The sequence below is a fragment of the Venturia canescens genome, chromosome 6, assembly GCF_019457755.1.
Source record: "Venturia canescens isolate UGA chromosome 6, ASM1945775v1, whole genome shotgun sequence".
NCBI lineage: Eukaryota > Metazoa > Arthropoda > Insecta > Hymenoptera > Ichneumonidae > Venturia > Venturia canescens.
Genome location: NC_057426.1, coordinates 12,107,974 through 12,120,604, shown reverse-complemented (window position 1 = coordinate 12,120,604; position 12,631 = coordinate 12,107,974). Strand labels below are relative to the sequence as shown.

Sequence of the window (12,631 nt, the reverse complement as noted above, 5' to 3'; positions counted from 1 at the left end):
ACTTTGTATTCTCAGCCTCAAGGACATGTCCAAAACTCAATAAATTTATCAATCAATGTGTCTTTCTGTCTATTTTGTATTTCGATAGTTAGCTAAGAGTGTGTATGATTTTGTATGACTCGTCACCTGCTTTTGTTTCTTTTATTGTATTTTTACTTATGTTGGCTTATTTTTCGTTTTATTTCACTTTATTTTGTTATGATTTAGAGTATTTTATTTTATTTTGTTAAATTTTCTTTGTAAATGGCTTAATTGCCTAATTCCTGATACTCAGGATCAAATAGAATTTTTTTTCTTTCTCTCTCTCTTTCTGTTTGGTTGACCTGTAAAATTGGATAGAGCGTCGCTCGAATAGGACTTCATCGGTGTCGTGGAAACCCCTCGTACACGTAGACTTAAGCTCGTAATAATTTTACTGCCGGTTCTGTGGACTGCGGGAGTTCTCTTGGCAAAATCCTCCCCCTGCTCTCGCGTTTGCGCGCGTCATTCCGCTTGGTACACTGCCCGCGAATCCCGTGTACGTCGTGTACGTGCTATATGAATCTTGGATTATGTTCATCTAGCGAGCTTACAATGCCAGGCAGGAGAATCGGTAGTTGCGACTCGATTCTCGTCGCGCAAGGCTCCACTTCTGATCGACGAGATTCGCGCCGGGTAAATTCCTTCGCAAATATACGTATACGATTTCGTTTAATCCCTCAACTCAATTATCGAGTGTCGTTTCAACGAAAAGTGGACTTCGATCATTCGTTCGAATATTTATTTGAGCAATTTACCCAACGAACCTTCCGAATCGGTGCTCAAAATTCGAACTCTTAAAAATTCTGCAAAAAAATCTTTTTCATTCGAGTAATTCGTTATTTGCTGGAGGCAAATTCGAAGAATTAATCAAATAATGAAGAATAACAAGAGGAAGAATTTGAAGGGGGACAGTGAAAATCGCGGTTAATGGAAATAAACGTTGCGCCAAATGAATCAATTTCGAGACAAATGACAAATTGAAAAGACCAAAGATCTGTCTATAAAAATCGATTAATTCGAATCTTTTCATAATTCACGCATGTTTCGTAAAAATGTTGACCCAACAAAAGTTTTGTCGAATCAATGAATTTAATTTGTTAACTACGATTTTTCGATGCAACGATTTTGCTGGGTCGCCAATTTTCCTTTCTCATGGTAACCGATACACGATGTTCACAGCAAAATCGTCGCTATACGAATCGTTCATTCTTATTTCAACTCGTAATTTTCAATTCGAGGTAATTACAATACAGACCGTGAAAGCAGGTAAAATATAATACTTTTTTTATTGGAATAGCTTTCAAGCAACATGGACGTTCCAATACCCATAATAAAATGTTAGATCGGCCGTGGAGTGACTGCATTCTGAATTGATTCACAAGAACTTATGCTCTACGCGTCCGATGACTTCTCGCGGTCTATTCCGTCGTTTTCTACAGCGAGATATCACTGACAGCGATGAAATTCGATATTATTTATTATGAGGCGTCATGAGCGATGGAGAGTAACTTATAATCATGTTAGGAGTTTATAAGATCGTGATTCCATGGGAAAGAAACGAGTTTTCGATGCCTCGGCATGGATTTCGATGCATGAGACGATGAACAGTTCAACGAGTCTAACAAACTTTACAACGGAGCTAGAATTTAGAATCACTAATTTGATCCTTTGGTTTTGATGTGAACCTCGGTTGGTCTACATTTTTTGTGTTACGTAAAATCATCCGAAGTGCTTAAGAACTTTGGGATTTTCTCAGTTTTCCATTCCGTTCCGGACTCGTTGTGCCAAAGTTCAAATGTTGCTTTCACATCGCGAAGTTTGGCACCGTCGTCATAACTGCTCCACGAGCAAGTTGTCAATCGTCATTTTTCCGGTTCGATTCAAACGCCCCATGATTTTGCATTGAGCATTTTTTGCATACTTTTCAAGCGGCTCGTTATCTCGTGGCATCGTCATCATTAGGCTTGCAGATTTTTTGCTCGAGCCTCATTGCTGCAGAGGTAACTGCAGATCGTGTTGTCCGGGAGTGTCGAAAAAGCGAACAATCCGAATTTACGTCAGGGCGAAGCTTTCAGGAAGCACCGAGCTCTATATATAGTAAAGTTTCTTCGAACAGCCAATCGAGCCGCTGTGGCTTGTACGGGTGTCGACGGGTGCGTACACCGAGAATGAAGAGTACAACGCAGGGAAAGACGAGAAGAGTGAAGACGCGGAGGAGAAGAAGAAGGAGAAGAAAGTAGTCAGTGGAGCGAGTTTTTTTCTTCCTCGCGCCATGCTCGTAAGGCCCGAGAGTGCAACGTGCTACCGAGTTGTTGGCGCGCAGGAATCCTTTCGTAATGCGCGAGAAAAGTAACGCACGTGTTCACGTGGGTATCCGTACCGTACAGGCTGCGCGGTCCATGCGCGGTTAAGCTCCACTCTCGTACTAAATACAAGCCACGCATCAGCGGAGATGGTATACATACGATTCGCCGAGGCTGCGTAGTACGTACAGGAAGTCCTAAAATCCGGAATTTTCATGATTTTTTACGTTCGCTTCAATTCCGGGGAGGATTGCGTCCCCTAGGATAGCGAATCTCGGTCCTAGCAATACTTTTTCAATCGGCGATCTTCCTGTGCAGAGCGAGGAGAAACATTTATTAGAAGCATCAAATTAAGTACTGCGGAAGCAACCAATTTTTTGTTCCCCACAAGATGCGTTGGTCCAACAAAAGTTTCGTTGGATCCGCAATTTTCTGGTCTCAGCGCACTGCTCTCAGTATAGAAAGCCCTTAAACCATCAAAGTTGCAGGAAGGAAAACGAAGTTTGTTAATCACCCAAGCAAATGTTTTGTGATCAACGATTCGGGGATATTGGAACAACCCATTCGGCGTTCAATGCCGAATGACGTTTTCTACAGCTAGTGTTTGACTGAAAAAAGTATCGTATGAAGCACTGGAGGGAAAGGGAAGGCAAATACTTTCTCGTCTCTCTAGCTGAGGCTTGAGAGACATTTTGTAGATGAGGAACACCCCCTTCGTTTCTCGAACGCCAAATCAGTGGTTTCCTAACCCATAAAAATCCACAATACGATGAGAAATCACAACGATAAACGCTCAACGATGGACCCCTCTGAAATCCTGTAGCCTGATCGACGCCCCCAGGAAGTAATTCGAACTTTTGAACGATCCTGTACACCTATAGGTATGGTCTTAGTCGAAGCCTGACGAAAGTCTAGCTCGACGAGGAGCAAGAGGATCGTCATGGCCGAGCATCCGCGATCGAATCGCCTTTTTATACGTCTACAAGAATCCCGTGTGTGGTTAGATGTTGGGAATGCGAGCGGAACCCGTTTCTATGAGTCGAGCACAAGCAGCAGCATCAGCAGCGGCGACGGCAGCAGCGGTAGAACCGCAGAAACGCTGTGAGCTATTGACAACTTGGTTCGAGCGTTTTGGATCCCCGGCAACATCGTACAATCGTCATTCTCCCGTTTCCTTTTCCTCCCGCGAGCAGATGATTCTACCTTCCGCGCAATGTGCCTCGGAGCGATTCGTCTGTGTACTTCTCGTACTTGTTCTACGATCATCGGGAATACACTCGTTCGCCGTATTCCAACGCGCCGGCGAACGAGTTTCGTTTAAAAATTGCCAGGCTCTTTTTTACCTCCATTATCATTGGAGGAAAGGCAGGATGGGAAGAGACATTGAGTTATATGAGGCTCCGGATCGAAGGCCAACGTCAACTGATTTGAGATACCGAAAGGAGATGTGCTGTGCAATAGATTCCGAAAAAAATCGACTCTTCGCGGCTTCTGGATTCGAGTTCAGAGCGTTTCATGATTTCCCCCTTTGACAGATGGGACGAAGCGTCTTGCGCTTCGTCCCAGCATTAGTTTTTACCAAAAAGGGGCCACTTTGAAATCCAAACAAGTCGCAGATCCGCAGATGTTGTTAACGTAGCCATAGTTGTAATTATTATCGTCATTGACGAGCCTGTTTTCAAAGGAGCTTTCGATTAATAATTTCCTTCCGTTTTTCGCGTCATTACAGACGGAGTCTCACGATCACGGGAGCTATGCTGGCTGAGGTGCGCGCGGGAAGACGAGGCGAGACCAGACCCACGCTTCAACCGCCGTAAGTCAGGCTGCCTCGAGGTGGAAAAAAAAGACGGCTTCAGTTGGTTGCCGCAATCGGAAGCCCGTTGAAGGAGAGAAGTAAGGAAGCGCGAAGGACTAAGGGTACGTCTGGAGGTACGGAGCGAGTAGAGGCCGAGTTCGTAGTTGAACTTCCGTAAAGTCGGAATAACCGTGCGAGCGGGAAAAAAGTAAGGAGGCGAGTACCGAGAAGAATTGGTTGAAAAACAGAGTGATAATCAAGAGGAATAAAAAGAGATCTCAGAGGAAGAGAGCGCTGACAAGAAGAGTTGCAAGAAAGCGGTTGCATGGATCGAGGGGATCGAGGAGAAGTTGAAGTTTTTCAGACAAAGCAGAACCTCGCGGAAGAAAGACTCGATGTCAGCCCCAAGAAGATCAAACCGGCCCAGTTCCAGGAATAATGGAGTATCACGAATGAGGCTCGAATAGAAGGAAGCGATCAGCGGCAATCGCGCGTTATCCGAGTGATGCTGAAGCACATATTGACGGGGCAGCCGTCTACAGCTGGCTCCAGGCATCACAATGATTATCAGACCCAGGGCCAGCAAGCTCATCAGCAAGCACCAATCGGCGGGAGTCAATCGTCCGGTGTATTGCTGCATCACCATCACCACCACCATCATCCAGGGCACCCCCACACCGATCATCATCACCACCATCACCAGCACTTTACCGCTGGATCACCAGCCAATCGAGTCGGTGGTCAGCGGAATCTTTCCAGCGACGTTTACGATTCGGTGTTGCATCCGAACCAGAGGAGCGTCATGGGCAATGCCGTGCAGTCCCATCAGCCTACGCCCTCCTCGACTCATCGGCATCCCCTCAACCATTCCCAATTGAGCGTCAACAATCTTTCCCAACGTTTGAATCATTCCCACCCGTTGAATCTCTCGACTCTGTCAACATCCAAGCACTCCGTCAACAGCGCCAGTCCCATCGTTGGCAACAACAACAACAACAACAATAATAACAACAACACCAACAACAATAACATCACCAATAACAACAACAACAACGCAACCCATCATACAATCACCACCTTAACTCACGTCCCACACGAACGCGAAAGAGTCCACGCTAATGGCGGCCTGGACATATCCAGAGTTTCCAGGCTACCCAGCCAAACGACACCGTCGCCCGTTGCACCTGTTGCCGTCCACGCACCTGTCTCCCAGATCATACAGGCACCCGCTGCAAGTGGCAACACCGGGCCCGTCGTACACCTCAACACTTCGTGGTCGTCTACGCTCTCGAAAAACAATAACAGAACTACGTTACCAGCTCAACAACAAGAGGCCGGAGTCAAAGAGATGCTGACTTTCCTAGGCCTCCTCTGCCTCGTCTCGCTGCTACTCGCCATGCTCTCCCACATATTTCTTCTCAAAATATCACCGTTAACCGTCACACCGAGCAGCCTTATCAGCCCCGAGGAATATACAATCGTCTACGAAGTTACCCTCGCCCTGTGCGCACTCGCACTCTCTTTGAATCTCTGCTGCCTACTCGTCTGCGCCATTCAGTTCCTGTTCGCCGTTAAACTCGTCAAATCTTCTTACCAGGGTCATCGGTAAATAATGAAATATCTTTTTTCACTCTCATCGCGACACGCTCTCGCACCATTAACATTATAATCGATCTCTTATTGCTAGCGTTCGTTTAGCCAACTAATTAAAAACGCTGATTTACATATGCACTGGCCATCAAATTACCATCGAATCCACACTCTTTTTCTTCACCCTGTAATACACACCACGCTGCTAAATCATCACGAATATTTCATCTTACCTTGAAGAGCATGTAATTGAGGCAACCGCCAGAAGTTCTCAGATCATCCATGCATGCCCAATCTCCATTTATACTGCTTGTGATGTACGCGTCTCGTTTGAGTCTGAATTCGCTATACAAGGTGCCCCAAATATATGGAAAAACGCTACTGCCCGAGCCTCACATTCGACCGATGAAATTAAAGGTTCGGTCAGTGGCCGATACTGACTGCGTTTCTAGGCACGAAGAGCTGCTCTTTTTGCTATCACTTTTCAAGTTTGACTCGACCTCGCGTGGAAATGCATTCTTAGATCGGTGGTCTAACACGATTCTTAGCATTACAATAATACGAATTCCAGGTATTGATTAATTGCGGAAGTTTGACAACCGCGTTACACCGTCTAGCAATTAATCATCGTCAATTAAAGTCTCCGGTCCTCTCGACTCACCTCGCAGAGCCCTCAACTCTTGTGTGGAATTTTCTTTTTCACACCCTTGATGAGACCTCGAGGATTTTTGGATGCCCTTCATGTTTCCTTCCTCCACGGTGCACCTTTTCAACTATCGTAACCCTGCGCCCTTGCATCGGAACAAATCGGCTCAAGCCAAAAGCAACTTGACAAGAAAAAATTGAACTGAAATTTCCATCAAACGCATACCGCTCGAAAAATAACGGTTTTTTCATAGTGACCTTCGATCGGAACGGTTTAGAAGAATTTTCACACTTGTCGAGAATAAAAATACTGGAAAATATTGATTTTGAGTAAAGTTACGAACCTGTAAACTTCGGGAAAAGAAAATGTTTCTACGTAAGAACGTTGAGAACGAAAAATTATGGAATTTTCGAGTTGCTTATCTGAAGGGTGAAACTCTCAGAACTTTTGAGACACCCTTTAGCGTGTGTGAGCCTGGATGTTTATAAGCGAGGTGTACGTACGAGATCATTGTCTCGCACGATAAATCTGCAATGCACGTACACGATGCACCTTCTCACGAAGAGCGAGGGAAAGAGAGAGGGCGAGAGAGAGAGAGAAAGAGTGAGGGTATCAGGACTACGTACCTCGTACGGGAAACGTAAAAATTCGAGTCTTGCTTACTTATACGTGCGCGTGTATCCCGCGGGAGCCTCGAGCTCTATTCACGGTCGCTTGCCGCCATTCTGCCGCTCTTACGGTACAGTTTCGCTCATATCAACTGCTTGCACACACATAGTCGTAAGTCTTCCTACTTCACCCGTTAATTCTCGTGGATTATCGCCCTTTTTTCCTGCCATTTGACGTAAACGAAGCTGACTGCGGATATGGGACATTCGACTCCAAACTGACCTACCTCTTGCTCTCGAGCACTTCTTCGCGCCACTTCTCAAAACAATACGAATCAACATTTTGTCGCGTTATTGAATCCTGAAAAATTTTCATCAGTTTGTACAAATGTTTCGTTGTATTCTTCAACGTGTCGCCCTTCCAATACAGTGAACTGGACAAGTTCGTGTCACTTAATGACCTGAAAACTTTGCCCTCAACGAAATGCATTGAAAGTGACATGCATTCGATTTTCTATACGTGAGCTGATTTGAATATCCAAGTTTGTAATAATTACGAGGTTCAATGCAGTACAGAAAAAAAAAACAGTTCAAGTTGAACTCCAATTAGTTGCCTCCGGTTGCCTCGCCTCAAAATCTCAATATTCCAATTCTCGATGCGTCGTTCCTTGGTTTTTAAAATCACAAAAATAAATTAAAAAATTCAAAAACCATGGCACTGGGAGTGAAGAAACGACGAATAAGTGGGTCAAGGTACGTTGAGTCTCGAATGCCCCATTCAAATATTTGCATTCACCCATATGGACGTAATAATTCGTACGTACTTATCAGCGATATTACAATCACAGATAACACCTGTTTTCATGGCTTGCAAATCTCATGAAGGAAACATCAAGAAGGTGAAACGATCCCTCGTTAAGATGAATATCGATAATACGACCTGTCGTTTTTTTCAGTTTCTATACGCTACGCCAGTTAGCGCACCGTAGCTGCTTAATATTTTCCTTCTGGTTTCACAGCCATTCAACATACGTTGGAATACAAATGATGTTTTTTCCCCCATTTTTCTCACGTGGTGCATTTAATTGTTGCTCCAATACTTTTTTCCTTCCGGTTGGCCACGATCTAACGAGGTCTTAATATTCCAAAGCGTTTTTACGAACTGCCTCTTCGACAGCGGTTTCTATCTTTTCTGAATATCTTGATTCACCTTCCAAGTTTTATTTCCCAAAATTTATGTCGTGCCTCCGAAGATTTCAACTCTTCATGGACCCGTCATTTTAACTCGACGATAGCTCTTCTAACCAATGTTCTCGTCATGTTTCCCTTCCAGTTTTATTGAAAAATTCTGAAATCAAATTCAGAATGTTCAAATCGTTTTATCAATTTTGCTCATTCGCCGGTGCGAAATTTTCTCTTCATCTGATTGGAGCGAATCATTGAACCCTCCCGTTTAAACGAATTTTCTCATCGACTCCGTCGACGTCAGAGCATTACTGATAAGATTGCAACTGTAGAAAAATTAGTGCCCAGCTCATTTGGAACTCCTTCTTTCCCTTCCTTCCTCGGCACGATCCAGCGACCTTCTCGGAGGATTCTGATCCTCACAATTGCCCGTCATCCTGCGTCTGAACATGTTCACAGAGGCGCGCGCGGGCGCGAGCTAAACTGCAGGATTCTTCTCACTGAAAGACATTTGTCTTATATAATAACAGTAGTTTGAGGTTGTAGAGAACGCACTCGCGAATGGTGAAGCTTGTGTGAAATTAACGCGAGAACCGAGAAATAGAACGATGAAATATGGGGAAAAAGTGGGAGATTACATTGCCGTGGCAAAGGGCGGGAAAGGGCGAGAGCAGGTTGAGTTTTATTTTTCAAGTGCACACCGCGCACTATTGTTCAACGTTTCTGAGATTCCAGTGCGAGTCTCTGTAAAAGGAAGAGAATACTTTATTCCTAGTTCGCTTTTGCTGCCCCTTTTACCGAGCGTATATATCATTTAACGCAAAATAACGTGAACCGTTTTTGCGTTCAAGGCGAACGTATATAAATGATCCAACAGCTCATGCATATACGTATAAATCTAATGCAGAGAAATCGTGAGGTCGAGAAAACTGAGGAACAAGATTCAGGAGAATAAATCCCACGGATCGGTCACGGTCGAACTGTTCGCATATTTCGGGGTGCGGGGAGGGGCGGGAAGAACCGGTGGAAGGGGAGCTCCCTCTCTCGGAACCTCCAATTTCGCCGTTCCATTTTTTACGATCCAACGTTTCGCATAAAAAAAGGTCTGCCCAGCTTTACGACTGAGATTATTTCGCGTTATTCCTCTACATATAAGTATCCATGAGCTCGTGCGTGTGCACGAGCGCGTGTGGGTGTGCGTATATTTTCTTATCGGCAGCATTGCCGCGATAACGAATGCTACAATTTTTGACTCCACTTCCCTTCTCTTCTCGTATAAATTCCTTCACAATTTTCCTTTTGCTTTCGCTCCTTCCAGCGCGTTCGGTTCGATTGCATTTCCATATATTTCGCATTTCGCAATTATTCAAATACTGCTGAAAAATAGTCGAATTATCCGAGGAGAGTTTAGCACTCTGTTTTACCCGATTTCTCGACGTATTCGAAAAGTTCGAACACGTCTCAAGCAAAATTTTGCCGGAAAATACAATTTTTTAATTCCCCAACAGAATGACGTCGAAGGTAATTTCTCAAAGTTCTTTGTAGCAACGAAACGAAAAGCTCCTGTTTTTCTGGGCGAGCGAGTTCACTTTATTTCTCGATATTCACCAGCACTCGATTCTCACTCGCCCCCCGCCACGTTTTCGGTGCACCAGGCCATCTCGTCAGCAAATCTCGTATGATGCCACGATCTCAAGGAAGCGAGAGGAAGAAAGCATTCCTTTTCACATTCCACTGTTTTTAAATATCCCCCCTCGTTCCAAACCGCTCGCATCCTTCTGTTTCTGCGCCTCTCGAAAACTCACGTTTGCTTCCAATGTTTTATAGCGATGTAGCAACGCGTACATATTGAAACGTACGCAAGTATTCGTGTATAAAGTCACGTATTTATGCATACAAGGGGTCCGGGAAGTTTGCTCTAAATTGAGAAGCAGAAACGCATCTAATGAGACTTCGAGGGTTAAAATTCTTCGCCTTTTTTCCTTTTCAATGCATCGTCGATGACGCTTTGAGGTTGACTTTGAGGATATTTTTCGGTCCACGAGCTCCTGAAAAATTCACTCGCCACTGTCGCGACACCCTGTGGATCGACGTATCACCCTATCGATGTTTGACGTAGTACATTTTTTATTCGCCTTGCTGCATTATAGAGGTAGAGAAGGGCTTACAGATGTAGAAACGAATTGCTCGAACGAGAAGAGATGCTGCGAGTTGTACATCACCGAAAGACCGTAAAAACTTATTTATTCTCGTGTGACGACATTCCTTATCAAGCCTGCCCGTTCTCGCGCAAGCAGAACTCACGAAAGAACCTCGAAAACGCGAATTTCAATGCTGAAAACGTTGTAAAATCGAATATTTAAAATCCGTTGGAGTCTTTCAAAGGAGCGTGCGAATTAAACGAAAAACACAGTTGCAGTACGTGCGATAAATCGGTTTCACTATTAATGTAGGTTTTTACTGTTCGTAGCACGCGGTTAATTGCTTCTATCATTTATTCGTTAATAACAACACTTTTATGCCCTTGATGTTCCCCAACAACGAGGAGCTCTCGAAAAATATTACTCGGGAATGCACGCAAACGTTAACGATATTTTTATCCCACGGTATCTCGAAACGAATCAACAACATTAATGAGATTAAGTGTTTAATAAATTCAGACCGGACACCAGAAAAATATCACTCTTTCCAATAACCCACGCTCGAGATCGTAAATGATGATTTTCCAACACGGTCGTTAAGACTTTATAATTCGCCTCCGCTTTTTATCGCACTCTCAATGTACAATTAACTTTAAATAATTAAATTTAGATTGTTTTGCCATCACAAGAAACATCGCGCGGTTTTGTTTAAAATTATGTTGCTGTCATCCTTTATAGATTCGGTCGAGAAATCGACACTGAACTTGACCACTCGAGTATCAAGGAAAGAATCAATGGTATCGAAGTGCTTAAGAGAAATTTATCAAAACAGGTCTTCGCCTTAATAAAAAATCGGTTCAAACGAGCAAATTTTTTTGTTCTCTACTATGACGACAAAATCCGACTTTTTGTCGTGATTTTTCTCGATTTTCTTGCATCCAATAGTTCGAGGCAACGAAGTTTTTCTCAAACGATGCCGACGAACGCATATTTTTTTAATAGAATCCATTTTTTTTATTTTCTGCGACTCCCGGAAGAATGAACTTGCTCCAAAGTTTAGTAGCGAACGTTGCTATTATTCCAAGTATGCAAATACGAAAATAAAGTCGTAAAGAACTTATTCGGGCACGTGTCACAAACATCAGAAATAGTGTGTACCAGAATTGCTCAATGAAGCCCACGATAAAAGTCCATTCACACTAGCAAACAAAAATTTTCTCGTCCACGAGTGACAGACATCGAAAAATATCGGCTCTAACGACTCCGCTACATCGACACTGTCTCTTTTATAGCTCAATCCACGTCTGAAGACATAACTCGATCCTCACACTTGGCACCTCTCTCGCAACGGGTCACTGAGATGAGAGATTCCATGGGAAAAAATGTGGACTGTTACGAAAAAGCTGCCGCTCTTCATTCATTGCGAGCGACGAATTATGAAATATTTGCGCAAACCCACAACCGACCATAATTCCTCCAAATTAATGACGGGCAATCTCGCCTCGTGTCTCATAAATTAATTACCGTCCCATAAATTCGAAAAAACACGTTAAAAACGTTTGCGTCCATTGACCGAAGGAGCCTTCGACGACCGTAAGTCGTTGGGATTTGGCACGCCGAGGGTTTTCGAAAGGCACGACTCAATGAACCCATTTCCGGTGTCTCGTCGTCTACTTTAGGTACGCCGGTCTTGCCTTCATTCATCCTCGACTTCCGATGCTTTCTTTCATGCTTTGTGAGTAGGGTGCAATTGAAGTTGTCCCCAGGGGGCCTCCTCTCGCTCCTTCGCACTCTCAGCGAACCAATGAACTTGTGCGTCGTATTTTTATATACATGTAGCCTTTTCAAAAGGAAAAGTAACAGTGAGAAAAAAACAAGTTTCTAGCTTCAAAGTTGCCTGCGAAACTCTCGCAGACCGAGAACAATGTAGCCGCTCCTTACGGACACGCTGTGATGGGTGCCTCGTTTTTCCAACGCTTTTTCACTTCTCATAAAACCCGTGCAACGAGAAAAAAAAAGGATAATTCGTACAACATTCGTCGACTCTTACTCCTGCGTAAGAATCTCGAAATCCAATAACCTCGATGCCAGTTACGTTTCACGTGAAACTCAAAAACAGTTTCTCATTCTTGTGTCCGCGATTTCAAGACCTTTTCGAATCGGTGTGTACGATGCAGAATTTTACTTACGAATTTCGTATCGTTTGCTTTATTTTTCCGTAACAACGTAAATGGACGATGACTCAACAAAAATAGAGCTGATTCGACCTCTCAATTCGTTGGACCGAATGAACTCATCGCTGGATCATCAACTGCAGTTGCAACGAATCAACAAGCGTAACG

General features: G+C 44.0%; 1 protein-coding gene across 3 annotated transcripts in view; it reads left to right on the top strand.

The window, feature by feature from the left end:
- Positions 1-12,631, top strand: part of LOC122411936 (uncharacterized) — a 52,529-nt gene that overhangs the window by 16,356 nt on the left and 23,542 nt on the right. For 2 of the 3 annotated variants that reach the window (XM_043421056.1, XM_043421058.1), the window contains exon 2: positions 4,054-5,724. In XM_043421056.1, the coding sequence (XP_043276991.1) occupies positions 4,625-5,724 (1,100 nt within the window). In that variant the 5' untranslated portion in view covers positions 4,054-4,624. Of the gene's footprint in view, positions 1-583; positions 655-4,053; positions 5,725-12,631 lie in introns of those variants that run through there. The other variant, XM_043421057.1, reaches the window with a different exon arrangement.